Source organism: Crotalus tigris, unplaced genomic scaffold (assembly GCF_016545835.1).
Source record: "Crotalus tigris isolate CLP2741 ecotype Arizona unplaced genomic scaffold, ASM1654583v1 scf7180000024401.5802323, whole genome shotgun sequence".
Classification (NCBI taxonomy): domain Eukaryota; kingdom Metazoa; phylum Chordata; class Lepidosauria; order Squamata; family Viperidae; genus Crotalus; species Crotalus tigris.
This window is the reverse complement of record NW_024100569.1, coordinates 1,256,253-1,274,167: the sequence shown is the minus strand read 5'-3', so window position 1 is coordinate 1,274,167 and position 17,915 is coordinate 1,256,253. Positions and strand designations below refer to the sequence as shown.

Sequence of the window (17,915 nt, the reverse complement as noted above, 5' to 3'; positions counted from 1 at the left end):
CATTGCAGATGGCTGTATATGCAGGCTAGTTGCTGAGTGCCCAAAATGTGATCATGTGACTGGGGGGGCAGCCATTGGAACTTTGAATCTAAATGAAGAGTACCTATTTTAATGGGGTTCTCTGAAATTTCAGTCACTAAATGACTAGTCATAAATAGTGTGAAAGTGCTCCCCGTCATTATCTCGGTCAGGAAATGATTTTGAGTCATGACAAAAAGGGGCATGAAATATCCCTTCTCTATGGAGAATGACTCTCCACCTTTCCTGATCAAAATTCTTTTGGCTACAAAGAAAGCTCACCCTTTTGATGAATTACAGCAGAAAATGAAAACTGCTTCTTCTCGAATGTTCAGAATCCTCATTTGTCTTGAGCATTGCCCTCTTTAACCTACAGCAGACGTGATAATCGTTCCTATTTAAGAGGCATCTATCAACAAAACCGATCCTCTGATGTTAGCAACAGATTTTTCTTTCTATACTTTCATTTTTAATGTGCTGGCAGCATTTATTGACTATGCATGTTATTACTATTAAAATTTTTAAATATTGGAGAGCCACACTGCATGCAGGAAGTGATCTTTCTGTATTTGTTATAAATATATAAACTGATTTATTGCCACGGGGAATTTATAGTGTTCAGGCTGTGTTTAATCATAATGATTTATTTATTTGTTTTAGACAGAGATTGTGGAAAAGAAAGAATATGAACACAGAATCATTAGTCGTGTCAATCTAATAGACTTAGCAGGGAGTGAACGCTGCTCTACAGGTCAAACCAGTGGAGAAAGACTGAAGGTAAAATGTATACATAGGCAGTTTTTGAATGGAAGTGCTTGCGTCGTTTGTCTCATTCTCTATACCAAACAGATATACTGCTGCAGATTTTGGATGTTGATGGATTTAATTGCAAAACAAATAGTACATATGATCATTTATACGACTTTTATAAGCTGATTATTGTCAGCTCCATACAGCTTACAAGAGTAAAGCATGCACAAATCAGTCAGTTTACTGCAGTCTTAGACCAGCACAAGAAGTTCATGAGTGATTTGTGAGCAGTTATAAATCTCTTAAAAAAACAGTAAATAAAATTTGAGACAAAATTAAAATGCATCCATAAAACAATATGACTAGAACCCGTGAGTCAATTCCAAAAGGAGTGATCTATTTCTAGTTATAAATGAGTTAGTAACATGTACAAAATAAATATATCAACAATAAATCATTAGTCTAAAACAAAGCATCAATACCTCAAATTGTATATATTCACAGTAAGAACGAAGAATGCCAAGCCTGTAACATCAAAATACATTTATTAATCAGTATCACTATACAGGTGATCAACATACGACTGGCCACTCCAGAATTGTTTGAAGTTACGAATGATCTCCCTAGGAGTACTTATGTTCAGATTCTGAAATTCTGACAACTGTCCCCCCCTATGGTCACATGACTGAATTTGGGGTGCTTGGCAACTGACTCACATTTATGGCTGTCTGCAGTGCCCATAGTCACGTGACCATGTTTTGCCAGGCTTTTGCGGAAAACCAGCATTTACTTCCGGTTTTTATCAAATTCGGCTCACAAAGAATAATAATCACTTAATAATTGCCACAAAAAAGGTCAGAACATTGGATCAGTCACATGGGTGACCCGCTTTATGACCATCAGAACTTATGAGTGTAATGGACAGGCTCCATTATGGTCCTAAGATGAGAACTACGTATAACTGCATATAATAGTATAAGAAAAAAAACCACAACTAGAAATCGGCCAATTCCTGCAAGACCACATCTGTTGTTACTCTATCAATCACCCTAGACTTATATGCCTTAGGCTTATACCGTATACCGCCCCATAATGCTTTACAGCACTCTCTGGGCAGTTTACAATGTCAGCATATTGCCCCCAACAATCTTGTTCCTCATTTTACCATACTTGGAAAGCTGGAAGGCTGAGTCAACCTTGAGCCAGTCAGGATCGAACTCCAGGCTGTGCACAGAGTTTGCCTGAAATGCTGCATTCTAACCACTGTGCCACCAGAGCTCATGGACATATCTTGACATCATTATTTTATTGCATTTCTCTGAATACCATTTGATTTATATGAATGTGTCCAGGTGTCGTGCCCAAAACTGGATAGGTTACTATAGATTTTTGAGGGTATCAGTTGCAAACTGAGAGTAGAAAACAGTTGTATAATATCTTAACTATTTGTCCATGGTATTCAGTGCCATGTGATGAGGCTGTAAATTGCAAAGCTCTCAACTGGCATTTGCCATGCTGATTAGGAATCCTGGGTATTCTAGTTCCAGCAAAGCTGCAGGGCACCAGGCTGGAGAAGGTGGTTCTATAGTATTACAGTGCTGAAAATCTATTTCCATGGGAAATTAGGATTTTAAATGCATTGATGCTTCTTTTTATCAATACAGGAAGGAGTAAGCATAAACAAATCCTTGTTAACTCTGGGGAAAGTTATTTCTGCACTATCGGAGCAAAATCAAAGTAGGAGGAAATTATTTGTTCCATATCGTGATTCTGTTCTTACATGGTACGTACCTATTTTTAAGAATTGTAAAAGAAACTTGTTTGGCATTGGTCCTGAACTTACAAAAATAGGCAGTTATGACAGTAAACATTAGAACTACAGATAGTCCTCAACTTACAACAGTTCATTTAATGGCCATTTGAAGTTACAATTGCATTGAAAAAAATGACTTATGACCATTTTGCAGCATTCCCATGGTCACATGATCAAAATTTAGATGTTTAGCAATTGACTCATATTTATGGTGGTTGCAGTGTCCCGGGATCACATGATCACCTTTTGCGACCTTTCAACAAACAAAGTCAATGGGGGAGCCAGATTCACCTAACAACTCTGGCAAGAAGTAAGACGGGCCAAAAATTCACTTAAGAGCTGTCTCGCTTAGTAACAGAAATTGTGGTCGCAATTGTGGTCGTTAAGTCGAGGACTACCTGTATATCTTTTCTAAGCCTCTGATTGCACTCTATTCATTTTAGCAAAATAACTTTTCTATCTTTCTACTGATGTATTTAAATTCTTTCATCTTTCCAGAAAGCAAAATATATGATGCTACCAAGCTCATCTTATTTTGAGGCCTACATTTTGTCAAAAGAGTTGAGTTTTGGTGCTTAATAACAATCTTAAGCATACCTATTCATCCTGAAGTTATAATCCTTTGCTTACTTATTTGGGACTTACATTTCAGACAACACCTGTAGGATTTCATTGTCACTTTTCACATTTTAATCATTTCTCTCAGTTCAAGGGTTTAGTCTGAGGCAATGAGTCCATGCTTGTAAGAGAGAATGAGATCAGACAAAAAACATCTTGCTTCAACAAGTTTGTTTCAAGAGGTATCATATCTATCATGCAAATTGTACAATCTTAAAGGAACCTAGAGATCATTTAACATCTGAGATGAGCTTAAAACTCAAAAATAAAATGGAACGGTTTAAGACTAAAGTTAATATATATTTATAAGGATTTCTATATTAACATTCTAAGTTTTTCTGAAAGGATTTGAATACATAAAAAGTACAGTTGGCATCTCATATGTATTTTATTTTATCTGCATTGATTATGTATACACCTGATAAACATGAATAATATCTTAATATTTGGTAGATGGAAGACAGTGCTACAAGTCCTTCAGTCCCAGAAGCTCATTTCAATAGCTTCTTTGGTAGATTCAAAGCCAAACTAAGTACTGCTTTTTAACTAGTGTCCCAGACAACCTATTATTGAAAGCCTGTGAAATGTTGAGTGTACTTTGATTAGCTGGTGTGATGCTGTTTGTGAAATAAACCTACAGTTTATTGGTAATCCTAATATAGACCACAAACCTCACAAAATGTCTCTAACTATTTGCATGGCTTTTCCTTTACTAGTCCTTATGGTGCTAAAGGGAGAGAGATACTAGGGAAATAAGTTCAGGTGGTATTCCACTTACAAGCAGTTGCTTAGCAACCGTTTAAAGTTATGGCAAACCTCTGTGGGAGTTCTTATGGCCCAGTTCTGAAATCCTGACAGCTGCTCTCCTTGAGTGATTGCATCCTGGGTGCTCGGCAACTGGGCTGCATTTATGACTGTTTATTTCCAGTTTTCAGCAAAAACATTCCATAGTGAATCATTGGTTCACTTAATGACTGCCGCATCCACTTAACAAGCGGTGCCAAAAAGGTTTTTGGTCATGTGGATGACCTGTTTCACAACCGTCATAATTTATAATCATAATGGGCAGACTCCATTACGTTCATAGGCCGAGGACTCACCTATAATGTTAAGAAGGCTTCTGGACACGTGTCCCTTTTGAAATTAAAGTGGAGGACAAGATGCCCCAGAAAGATCCTGCAGTTCTCCTGATCCTAGCAAATGATCAAACTCTGAGATCAAAGAAAAACAGATGATATTGATTTGATTGGTGGAATGGTGCAAGGATCTGATCCCATGAGTGAAGAAATCTGTTTGCTTTGCCTTAATTGGAACTGGATTTTAACTATTAATATTGTCCCCTTTTAAAACTGCAAACAATACACAGGTTTGTGACTTTGTTCTCTTTCAAATAAAGGCTGTTAAAAGAAAGTCTAGGTGGAAATTCAAAAACTGCTATGATTGCCACAATCAGCCCTGCTGCCAGCAATATAGAAGAAACCCTCAGTACTCTTCGATATGCTAAGCAAGCTTGTTTCATAATCAACACCGCCAAAGTGAACGAAGATATGAATATGAAATTAATTCAGGGTAAGAATGATAATTCTGCTTATTTTCTAAATCACTCATTTTTTTCCCCTGTGCCAACGTACGTGTGAATTTACTAGAGAATATGTATTTTGCAGGAGCAGTTTGAAATTGGTTTCACCAATTGACTAACAAAAGCTTAGTTAACTGTTGAACAAAAGTTAAAACTCACTGAACTTGCAAATTAGAACTTGTCTGATGGCGAGACTATTTGAATGCATCCATGATTCCTAAATTTAAGATTATAGATTCTTCTTTAGAACCCAGCCGGGTTTTATGTTTTAAAATCTTAATCTGAATTATATCTGAATTTTTTATTTTCTTAAAATGCCAGTTTAAGTTTGATTGAATGTGTTGTATTTTTATCCCAGTTTTCCTTGTGGAGTTCAAATTGCTCTACATGCAGGCCTCCCCTTATTTTATATCCATAAACTCAAACTACAGTTTGAGTTCAACGTAAGTTAGGACTGCAGATTGTTCAAGATAGAAACAGAGGATTGTAGATTCCTCGTATATGTATCTCATATCTGAAGACCCAACAGTTTATGCTGCATCTGAAGAAGGCGGATAGTTATTTGGGGTAGAGGCACAATAAATGTACAGGTAATCCTTGAATTACGACCACAATTGAGCCCAAACTTCTGCTGCTAAGTGAGACATTTGTTAAGTAAGTTTTGCCCCATTTTATGACCTTGCTTGACACAGTTGTTAAGGGAACCACTGCTTTTGTTAAGTCAGTAACCCGGTTGTTAAGTGAATCTGGCTTCCCCATTGACTCTGCTTGTCAGAAGTTCACAAAAGATGATCACATGACCCCGGGACACTGGAACCATCATAAATAAGAACCGATAAATATGCCAAGCGTTTTGATCCTGTGACTGTGGGGATGCTGCAGCAGTCATAAGTGTGAAAAACGGTCATAAGTCTCTTTTTTCCCCAGTGCTGTTGTAACTTCAACTGGTCACTAAATGAATGGTTATAAGTTGACTACAGGACTACCTGTATTGTAGTGTATGTGCCCTCTGCATCTTGAAGTCTGCTTTTGAATGCAACCTAATTGTTATTTTTATCTGGCACAACTATTTTTTAACAAGATGAACTTTAAAACATCTCTATGAGAAAGGTTGTCAAAACACTGCGAACAGAAGGTTGGCTTCTGAGTAATCGCTGAGCCTTTTTTGTTTGATCTAGAATTGAAAGCTGAGATTGAGAAACTGAAATTGGCTCAGAAGAACGCTCAGAATGTTGATCCTGAAAAGCAGAGACTTTACGTGCAGGAAATTACATCTTTAAGAATGAAGCTACATCACCAAGAGCGGGAGATGGCCGAGATGCAAAGGTGATAATGATCATACAGTACAATTAATTATAAGGATGTGATCATGAATCACTGATATTGTAAGTTTGTAAAGAAATGAGTTCTGTTTTTTTCACTGTAATATGTAATGTATGTGGCCCAATAAAAGAAATGTTAATGAAAAACATTATAAATATGTATACCCTAGTAGACATTAGGTATGAAGTTTAACAACTTGAATTGATTAAAGTTAAACAATTTAATCAGTGCTCAGTCATTGCAGGGTGCAAATAGGGATGCTGGCACGCAGCAGTTTATTGTTTATATACAGTTCTACAAGCAGCAAAAGTTCTACGTGGCAATAGCATTTCATTGGTTAAACTCCTAGCCAATCCTTAAGAATATAGAAGCCAGAGGCCAGAAACAGGGAGCAATTTGGCAATAACATCTTGTTGGTGTGAGCTAGCTGCTATCAGGCAGCCAAGGTCATACAAACCTGCACTTTCACATCGCTATGGTGATGTGAAGGGAGGAGATTAGATCTAGAGAAGAAGAGGCACTCAGGCTTTGGAGGGGCAGTGTTCTGCACACGACCTTTGCCTGGCCCCCACCTCTACATTAAATACATCAGTTTTGATTTAGACTGCTTATTGCAATTTGACATGCAAGTCAATAGAGCTTTAGAGCTTTATGATTAAATTTCATGATAATCTTAAGTCTTGCTTCATCCCATGACTGACATCTTAACCATTATACTTAATTATAGCAATGATTGTAATCTATCTATCTATCTATCTATCTATCTATCTATCTATCTATCTATCTATCATTATTGACATTAAAACCAAATTTCATTTAATCTACTTGGCAATTTTAATGTCTGTTTCATTACATTCGTTGGCTATTGCAAAGTAAATCTGTGTACATATTGCATATTACACCATAGTTGAATTTTTTCACATAATTAAATTCAAAGTAGTACATACTTACTGATTCTGTTTTAAGCTCCTATATTTTTCCTGCATGGTTGAAAAGAAAATGTTGTAAGATTATGCTGCTTTAATTTTTTTAAAGCTATGGTTCCATAATGCACATTGATGCAGTTATAATTCTATTCTTTGGATTACATGTTCATTTTTAACTTCTTACCATGGCACCTGTATATTATTTAGTTGGACCAGGCAATCTTTTCATTTTGTGTTGAAGGGCCTGGAAAGAAAAACTTGAACAAGTAGAAAAAAAGAAGTTTGAAGAAACAATGGAATTACAGGTACTATTCTTTGTTACAGTTAGTTGCTGTTAATAAGCCTCGATAAATTTATTTATCTATAGAGGCTTTTGCTGGCCAGATAGATAGTAATCCCCTTTATGGATTACTGCCTTGTCGTGGCGAAGGGGCTTGCGTAACTCAATGAAGCTATAAGCTATGCCGTGCAGGGCCACCCAAGACAGACAGGTTATAGCAGAGAGTTCTGACAAAATGTGATCCACTGGAGAAGGAAATGGCAAACCACTCCAGTATCTTTGCCATGAAAACCCCATGGACAGTACTAAAAGGAAAAAAAGATATGACGCTGGAAGATGAGCCCCTCAGGTCGGAAGGTGTCCAATATGCTACTGGGGAAGAGCAGAGGGCTAGTACTAGTAGCGCCAGAAAGAATGAAGCGACTGGGCCAAAGCCGAAAGGACGCTCAGCTGTGGATATATCTGGTGGTGAAAGGAAAGTCCGATGCTGTAAAGATTTTTTCTCCATAGGAACCTGGAATGTAAGATCCATGAATCAAGGCAAGCTAGACGTAGTCAAAAAAGAGATGACAAGACTGAACATCGACATCTTAGGAATCAGCGAACTAAAATGGACAGGAATGGGTGAATTTAACTCAGATGACCATCAGGTATACTACTGTGGGCAAGAATCCCTCAGAAGAAATGGAGTAGCCTTCATAGTCAATAAAAGAATAGGAAAAGCAATACTGGGATACAATCCCCAAAATGACAGAATGATCTCAATTCGAATCCAAGGCAAACCATTCAATATCACAGTAGTCCAAATCTATGCCCCAACCACTGGTGCTGAAGAGGATGAAATTGACCGGTTCTATGAAGCCCTACAGCACTTTATAGAATTAACACCAAAAAATGATGTCCTTATCATCATGGGGGATTGGAATGCTAAGGTAGGAAGCCAAAGATAACCGGAATAACAGGCAAGTTTGGCCTTGGAGTACAAAATGAAGCAGGGCACAGGCTAATAAAATTTTGTCAAGAGAATACGATGGTCATAACAAACACTCTTTTCCAACAACCCAAGAGACGGCTCTACACATGGACATCACCAGACGGTCAACATAGAAATCAGATTGACTATGTGCTCTGCAGCCAAAGATGGAGAAGCTCTATACAGTCAGTAAAAACAAGACCAGGAGCTGACTGTGGCTCAGATCATGAGCTTCTCGTTGCAAAATTTAGGCTTAAATTGAAAAAAGTAGGGAAAAGCACTAGGCCACTCAGGTATGAACTAAATCATATTCCTGATGAATATACAGTAGAGGTGACAAATAGATTTAAGGAACTGGATCTGATAGACAGAGTGCCTGAAGAACTATGGATGGAAGTTCGCAACATTGTACAAGAGGTAGCAACTAAAACCATCCCAAAGAAAAAGAAATGCAAGAAAGCAAAATGGCTGTCTGAGGAAGCTTTGCAAATAGCTGAGGAAAGAAGGGAAGCGAAAGGCAAAGGAGAAAGAGAAAGATACACCCAATTGAATGCAGAATTCCAGAGAGTAGCTAGAAGAGATAAGAATGCCTTCTTAAATGAACAGTGCAAAGAAATAGAAGAAAACAACAGAATAGGGAGGACCAGAGATCTCTTCAAGAAAATTGGAGATATGAAGGGAACGTTTCATGCAAAGATGGGCATGATAAAGGACCAAAATGGCAGAGACCTAACAGAGGCAGAAGAGATTAAGAAGAGATGGCAAAACTACACAGAAGAACTATACAAGAATGAGCTTAACATCCCAGATAACCACAATGAGATGGTCACTGACCTCGAACCAGACATCCTAGAATGTGAAGTGAAATGGGCCTTAGAAAATCTGAGCAACAACAAAGCTAGTGGAGGTGACAGTATTCCAGCTGAGCTATTCAAAATCTTAAAAGACGATGCAGTAAAAGTGCTACACTCAATTTGCCAGCAAATTTGGAAAACTCAACAGTGGCCACAGGATTGGAAAAGGTCAGTTTACATTCCAATTCCAAAGAAAGGCAATGCCAAAGAATGTTCAAACTATCGCACCATTGCACTCATTTCACATGCTAGTAAAGTTGTGCTTAAAATCCTACAAGCTAGACTCCAGCAGTATGTGGATCGAGAACTACCAGAAGTACAGGCAGGATTTCGAAGAGGCAGAGGAACTAGTGATCAAATTGCCAACATACGCTGGATCATGGAGAAAGCTAGGGAGTTCCAGAAAAACATCTACTTCTGCTTCATTGACTATGCAAAAGCCTTTGATTGTGTGGATCACAACAAATTGTGGCAAGTTCTTAAAGAGATGGGAGTACCAGACCATCTCATTTGTCTCTTGAGAAACCTATATGCGGGTCAAGAAGCAACAGTGAGAACCGAACACGGAACCACTGATTGGTTCAAAATTGGAAAAGGAGTCCGGCAAGGATGTATACTGTCGCCCTGCCTATTTAACTTATATGCAGAACACATCATGAGAAAGGCAGGGCTAGATGAATCAAAAGTTGGAATTAAGATTGCCGGGAGAAGTATCAACAACCTAAGATATGCAGATGATACCACTCTAATGGCAGAAAGTGAAGAGGAACTAAAGAGCCTCTTGATGCGGGTGAAGAAGGAGAGTGCAAAAGTTGGCTTGAAACTCAACATTAAGAAAACCAAAATCATGGCATCCGGCCCTCTCAATTCCTGGCAAATAGATGGGGAAGAAATGGAGGTAGTGACAGATTTTATTTTTCTGGGCTCCAAGATCACCTCAGATGGGGACTGCAGCCAAGAAATTAAAAGACGCTTGCTCCTGGGGAGGAAAGCTATGGCAAATCTAGACAGCATTCTAAAAAGCAGAGACATCACCCTGCCAACAAAAGTGCGTATAGTCCAGGCCATGGTTTTCCCAGTTGCAATGTATGGCTGTGAAAGTTGGACCATAAGAAAGGCTGAGCGCAAAAGAATTGAGGCCTTTGAACTATGGTGCTGGAGAAGACTCCTGCGAGTCCCTTGGACTGCAAGGCGTTCAAACCGGTCAGTCCTAGAAGAGATCAACCCCGACTGCTCTTTAGAAGGCCAGATCCTGAAGTTGAAACTCAAGTACTTTGGCCACCTAATGAGAAGGAAGGATTCACTAGAGAAGAGCCTAATGCTGGGAAAGATTGAGGGCAATAGAAGAAGGGGACGACAGAGAATGAGATGGCTGGATGGAGTCACTGAAGCAGTACGTGTGAATTTAAATGGATTCCAGAAGATGGTAGAGGACAGGAAGACCTGGAGGAATGTTGTCCATGGGGTCGCGATGGGTCGAACACGACTTCGCAATTAACAACAACAAGATTTCAGATACTTTGGCTCACATAATTCTCAGCCATTATTTATACTAAAGTGGGAGTAGAATTTCAATATGTCCAGAAGGTACAAAATTGCAGAAGTCAAGCCTTATTCTTAAAAGTTACAAATAATATAACAACTCAACTTTTACTAATATACTGTTTTCAAATCCCAAATATGAATTGCTCTCTTTCTTAATTCTCCATTTTAGAAAGCCGGCATTACATTTAAGGTGGATAACAGTTTGCCTAATTTGGTTAATCTCAATGAAGATCCTCAACTGTCCGAGATGTTATTGTACATGATTAAGGAAGGAAAAACTACAGTTGGGAAATGCAAGCCAAATTCATGTCATGATATTCAGCTGTCTGGCATCTTAATTGCTGATGACCACTGGTATGTACTAAATGAAGGAATAAGGAATGAGAAATGCCTTGTGTCTCCTTGTGTTAGAGATTTGAATTCAGCAGGAGTTGTCGAAAGAGCATATGTGTCAGAACTGCCACCTCATGCCATTCTGCCATGGACTCTGGGGAAGGGTGGATGCTTTGGGGGGGGAGGGAAAGTGAAACTGATGGAAAGAAGCATGCCGCTCAGAGACCAGTCTTCAAGGCCGTTTCCCTGGGAGAAGAATGCAGCTGCAGGAGTGACTGTTTCAAAAACATCTGTTTCAAAACTGATTGGAGGATGGGGTGGAGGTGGGGAACCAGCAATGGGAAGTGTCTGGGAGGGAAAAGTTATAGGAATTTATCTAGCGAACTTCAGTTTTGACTTTGCTTTACTGTAATGCACTTGACCTTTAGTAAATGACACCTTTCTCAACAAATGGAGTCAAGGGCCTTTCTTACTTCAAGGTAGAAGTTAAGGCAGGACTGACATTATACTTCTGAACATAAGCAGAGGGCAAAAAAGAATACTGAGAAATTAGGTAGCAGAACATCCCATGAAAAAGAATTAAATTCTGACAGCAAAGTTGTCTTGGATGCAGTGTATGGAATTAGACTGCTATGAATAAATGCTAACACATTTATATAATAATTCTCTCTTGCAGGAACTCACATCATACTCAAGAACTCTTGCAAGAGAGTCAAGGACTTAAATTGGTTATCCAAGTTCAGGCTTTTTTTTTTTTTTTTTTGCAGATACTAAGCAACTTTGGTAATGATGAAGATCAGCTTCTTCAGAATCTAATAATATCTGTCCGTCTTTGTGTCCCAAGTTTTAAATTCTGAATTCCTTTTCCAGTTCTTTCATTGTAATAGATTGTCGGCAGCCTATTTCTCATGAATGTCCCTTGTTCCTTATTACGAGCTTTTTCACCTCTGGCTATCAGTTCACGGTGTCTTTGTGACATGTTATGACTTTTCTAAAATCTACTCATTTCATATTTCTTAAATGATAGCTGTGACTCCTCTAAACATGAAACTCATTCTGCAAACTTGGGAAAACAAAAGTTTTCTTCCAACATGCTTTGCCAAAAACAGCAGCACTAGACAACAGTATGATCTATAAAAATGACAATCATGTCAAAGGACATGATTTATAATACAGCAAAGGAATAAAATGTTCCACTGTTTTCGATCAAATTCAAAAAAGCTTATTGCTTACTGCTATTCAGATGCGAACAACATTTATTTCTTGGAATGTTTTTTTTTTATTTGTAGTGTTATCAGACATAAGGGTGGAGTTGTGAGTATTGTTCCTATTGCAGAAGCAAAGACATATGTTAATGGGGAATGCATTTCAGGAGCTACACTTCTACATCATGTAAGTCAATAGACACAGCTGTAATTATGTTTATTTACATGTGGTTTTCAAATTTAAGTTCATATACTTGTTTAGAATAGACTGTCCCTGTATACTCTGCAGAAATTTTATATAAGATGACCTAAATTCAATACTATCTGGATTTCCTAGGGTGATCGCATCATCCTTGGAGGAGACCATTATTTCCGATTTAATCATCCAGCTGAAGTTCAGAAGATAAAAAGTGTGTCTTGTGGGGCTTCATTTCCTGAGGATGGTCCAAAGGACTTTGAATTTGCAAAAAATGAATTGCTGGCTGCTCAGAGAGCTCAGTGAGTAATAGCAGATGTTATGCTTTAAATAGTCCCTGTATTTTATCTTGCATATGATATGAATGCTGCACGCTGGCTTGTAGAATTTTCATACACAGGCAGTTGGGGTTTGATTGCATGCTGTGCATTATATGCAAAACCACAGCTGCTCGTTTTGCTCATATTTTTGCATCCTGTTCATAAAACCAAGATGACATTTGTCAGAACTTATGTAACCTGGGATTGCCTGTATAAAAATATAATCAAATCATGTCAGGGGGAGTTTGATCAGAAAATATTGCTGTATTAAAAGGCCTAAACTTTTGGGAGCTACCACTTACTTTATCGGATGCATAGAGTGGTTAGATTGAGGGAGAAGTTAAATTGGAATCAAGTACAGGCCAGAGGGAGGGGTTATATAGACACATGTTACATTTGACATAGTTTAAAAATACTTAATCAATTAATATTTGTAACTCCTGGAATTCTGGGAGTTGAAGTCCACAAGTTTTACGGTTGCCAAGGCTGGTCACCAAGGGCCTAACTCCTCTGAGGTATTGTATATGACTTCAACAGTCTTTCATTCAGTGTGGTTGTTGCCAGCCTTGTTGTCCCAAAATGAGCACTTTGAAATTGTAAAGTATCCTGGGAGACTGAGATGCTCTCATATTACTTTGTTCTTGTCATGAGTCCTGATGTCAAACTTGTCTCAATTAATTCTTTTACACAAAGTTTATCCCATTTGACCTAAGGAACATTCAAAGGGGCATTGCTGGCTGATAATAGAATCTATCACATTAGTACTAATCTGCAAGGGTTTTTTTTTAAGCCGAAGAAAATGAAGCATGGTTTTCTGTGTGGCACCAACAAATGCTTCTGGAGTATAACAAAACTGATCACCATTACAGGTTGTCCTAGTTTAGGGGTAGGAAACCTTGGCTCTTTTATGACTTATGGACTTCAACTCCCAGAATTCCTGAGTCAGCATAGCTGACTCAGGAATTCTGGGAGTTGAAGTCCATGGGTCATAAAAGAGCCGAGGTTGCCTACCCCTGAACTAGTTTAATGACCATTCGTTCAGCGGCCATTTCTGGTTACACTGTAACTCAGCAAGGAGACTTATGAATGGTCCTTGGAGTTGTGGCTGTCACAGTGTCCTTGCAGTTACATGATCACAATTTGGGCATTTGGCAGTGGGTTTGCAACTATGGCATTACAACTTTCTACAGTCATATGGTCAACATTTTGACCCTCACTGCTGGCTTCAGATAAGCAAAGTTGATGGGGAAGCTGGTAGGAGGTCACAAATGGTGATCATTTGACATTTTGCTTAATGACAACACAGGATTCATCTAACAATGGCAACCGGAACTGCTGCAACTGCCATTGTAAGTTAGGTCAGTCAAGTAATGTTGTGCTTTATGACCTCATCTCTTAGCAACCTGGTTCTTAGCAACCAGTTCCTGGTCACAATTACTGTTGTTAATTGAGGACTACCTGTAATTTATTTTTTTTCATTTGGTTTGTGTATGTCCTCTCATTCCAAAAAGCAGTGAGATTTAAATTTGAACTCATTTCCCAACAGAACTAATTTAGATCTAAAGTTAAAAAGGAATTCTAGATGAAAGGATAGAGATTCAGCATAACATATTTGAGATTAAACATAATTTATAAGTATAAAATATGTATATTGTATGCCCTCTTTAGAACTTGAAAACAACACTTACTTCTTGGGAATATTCAAAAATTATATTAGCGTTTATAGATTTTTATTCTTTCATATGTAGTATTTTTTAGGTATAAACTGTAGCATTCATTTCAAAATGCTCCTAGGCTTGAATCAGAAATAGAAGAAGCACGGCTTAAAGCTAAGGAAGAAATGATGCAAGGGATCCAACTTGCCAAAGAAATGGCTCAGGAAGAACTTAGTGCTCAGCAACAAAATTATGAGACCAAAATAAAATCATTAGAAGCACAACTGGTAGGTCATTACTGATACTTTTATAAAGCCATATCTTAATCTAACATGCAATAACAAGTGATAAACTTTGAAATGTAAGTAAGCTTATAGTTGTATGCATTTGACCACATGAGTAAGAGAATAAAGGTAGAAACCCATAATAAAACTAGGTTGTGAGTTTTCAAGCAAACTGCAATACATTTCCCCCCCTAAGCCTCTTTCTTGAAGCTGTCTATCCATTTCGTATATAGCCTTAGCAGTAAACTTTCTCATTCAGCCTTTCATCTCTGCAGGGCCTGATCTTTGATCTTATAGAGGGGCACCTTGTTATTTGCAGGAGTTCTTTTCTAGCCCAACAGGACCTTGAAGAGATCGACTTTATTAATGTGCAAATTATACAAGAAACACAAGTCGACAAGTTCTCCTTCAAAGTGAAGCCATGCTTGAAAGCAGCAGACCATTGAAACTCTTTGCTGCAGATAAGGCAATCTGGTTTGCATTTACCAAGTGGGAATTCGTTACTCACATGTCTAATAACACTGCAGATAAAGAGGACCACTTGCATCCACTTCTCTGAATGGATGAAGTCATAAATCATGATACTTTCAGGAGAGAAATGGAACCTTTTCTTTGTTCAAAACTTCCTATCAATTGTATTCTGTGATATTTATGTATTTTATCCCTGAAATTAAAAAGTTTGCATTTATGTTAACATGGACTCATTTCTGCCCAAACATCTTTAACTTCATAGCAGCTTTTCCCACAGCCAAATAATAAAAGCTATAAAGTGCTAATTCTCCATCCCATATTTTTCTTCAATTGTTGTTCCATTGTATCCAATTGCAATGTCTTCAACGGGGCAGTGAGCATCCTTTGTTCCTGTGACAACAATTCAGAGGGATTTGTATCTTTATCTTTGGTCTGCTTCTTTGTTAATGAGGATAGGACTATTACACAGTATTAAAAGAAGATGTATAGAAGAAAAGGCGGGAAATAGTCATACAGAAATCTTTTTCTCCATTCCATGTACATATGTAAAATAATAAAATATTGTTCATTTTGAGCAGTGGCTTTTATGGAATAAAATCTTTAAGTTCGTACCTATGATTCAGTCTCTTTTATTTTTTAGGAAGAGGAATCCCGTAGGAAACAATTACAGGAGATGAGCAATCAGATGGCTGCAAACAAAATTGAAGAACTGCAGAAAGCAAAGCGAGGCCTTGAGCTAGAAGTAAACTTCAACAAGAAGAGATTGGAAATAGAGACATTGGCTGCCAAAGAGGTAAATGGACTTAACTTCATATGTTAGTACTTTTCTCCAGTATCTTCAAGAAAATGAGTGACTTTCAGATGTCGTTGAGTTGATCTCTTCCATGAAATCCATGAAACTATTAGAAAAATTAACAACATCGCTGATGTATTATCCAGGCTTAAGTTGAGGCTGTAAGTTTGCAGCGATAGATATTTAGAGTCCCATTAGCAGGAATCAGAATGAATTAATGATCACATTTCTAGAGCTGCCCAACTAATTGACTCTTTACCCAATGAACTCTTTACCACCAATAACGGAATATCCAAAAAGACAGTACAATTTGATTAAATGGATAACATCTTAAAAAGAACAAGATCCAATAATGCAAGACAATAAAAGAAAAAATAGCTTTCATCAAAGAGCCTCCGGAAAAACTCCCTGCATTCATATTCCGCTGATTCCCTTCAAAGGACAGTGGGATCAGGGGAATATGAATGCAGGGAGGATACCATTCCAGGGGGCAGGCACCATGTCAGAGAAGACACACTTCTTGGGACTCCTTAATGACATTCAACAATGTTTCAAGGATGGAACCATCAAATAATTATCTCTTTCTCAAATCAAACACTCACATCTGTCTTTGAATGGAACTTAATGTAAGGACCCACCCCACTTTGCATCTTAAGAAGACAGAACTCTTGGAATAATTCTTCCAACAGGAATCCTTTATTAAGAGAAGTGGTTGCAGGCATGCTAGACAGGACTTGGGGTTCAAGCTCTTCCATTCAAGGTTTTAAGGGGTTCCCCAGTAGTCCCACCCAATCAACCCCCCTTCCCAGTGATAGTTTCAAGTATCACAATTCCACCCCTTTTCTTCTTTCTTCCGTCTGGATGGAGACTTCAGATAACTACATGAAAGGCAAATACTCTCCTTTGGTATGCTAACACTTTGAGGTTACAATAAACACACATTCAACATTCAGCCCTTTGAAGTGTACTGAAGGAAGTGAGGGCCATAAAGCCCCTTTGTTCTCCCCCTTCTCTCCCTCTTATGGCAGAATCCAGAGATGGCAGAATTGGGAGTTTCTATATTTGATAATTAAAGATGAAATATAATTGGATTCTGACATCCGGCCCCTCTTAACAATAAGAGAGATCCACCTGAAAGAAAACACAAGTATAAAATTTAGTCAGGCTTGTTAGGATACTCTGTGTGAAACTTCTTCAATAGCTTCGGGGCTCTGACATGACGTTTATGGACCCACTCATTTTGTGAGGCAGGGAGGTGTTTCCAGGCAACTAGGTACTGAGTTGCCCCATGATATCTCCTAGAATCCAGGACTTCCTTTATTTCGAAGTGTTGTTCACCCTCCACCATGAGTGGAGGTGGTGGTGGGGGGATTTTTGGCCGTAGATGTGACTGATGCTCTCTTTTCAGCAAGCTGCAATGAAAAATTGGGTGTATTTGCCTGAGGTTTTTGGGTAATTCTAATTCTACTGTTACTGGATTTATGATTCTTTTAATTGGAAAAGGTCCTATATATTTTGGTCCAAGTTTTTTACAGGGCTGTAGGGACTTTAGGTATTTTGTAGATAAGTACACCATTTCTCCTATAATGAATGGTGTAGGCTCAACCCTTTTTTTATCGGCTTGTGCTTTGTATGCCCGCCTAGCTTCATCTAGTGATTTTCTGACTATTGGCCAGGTGTTTTGTAGGTTTTCCATCCATTCTTTCAGTGAAGGGATCGTTGGTTCTTTTGGGGTTAACTCTGGCATAGGGTTGAAACTTTGACCGTTGGCTATTTGAAAAGGAGTGTAGCCTGTGCTGGAGTGGACTGCATTATTGTAGGCAACTTCTGCAAAAGGAAGTAAGTCCGTCCAATCACTCTGTTGGAAATTTAAAAAACATCTCAAATATTGCTCAAGTACCGACTGGCAGCGTTCCGCTTGTCCATCTCCTTGAGGGTGGTGGCTAGATGTCAATCCCTGAGTGGTCCCTAAGAGGGAT

The 17,915-nt window shown here is 38.4% G+C and overlaps 1 protein-coding gene across 4 annotated transcripts in view; it reads left to right on the top strand.

The window, feature by feature from the left end:
- Positions 1–17,915, top strand: part of KIF14 (kinesin family member 14) — a 55,376-nt gene that overhangs the window by 13,039 nt on the left and 24,422 nt on the right. For all 4 annotated transcript variants that reach the window (XR_005555057.1, XM_039329633.1, XM_039329631.1 and 1 more), the window contains exons 9-18: positions 679–795; positions 2,433–2,551; positions 4,596–4,768; positions 5,957–6,104; positions 7,269–7,332; positions 10,849–11,033; positions 12,302–12,404; positions 12,555–12,715; positions 14,528–14,675; positions 15,784–15,936. Coding sequence is in view for 3 of the 4 variants with exons in the window: in XM_039329633.1 (XP_039185567.1) it covers positions 679–795; positions 2,433–2,551; positions 4,596–4,768; positions 5,957–6,104; positions 7,269–7,332; positions 10,849–11,033; positions 12,302–12,404; positions 12,555–12,715; positions 14,528–14,675; positions 15,784–15,936 (1,371 nt within the window). In the remaining variant the exon portion in view is untranslated. The remainder of the gene's footprint in view (positions 1–678; positions 796–2,432; positions 2,552–4,595; positions 4,769–5,956; positions 6,105–7,268; positions 7,333–10,848; positions 11,034–12,301; positions 12,405–12,554; positions 12,716–14,527; positions 14,676–15,783; positions 15,937–17,915) is intronic.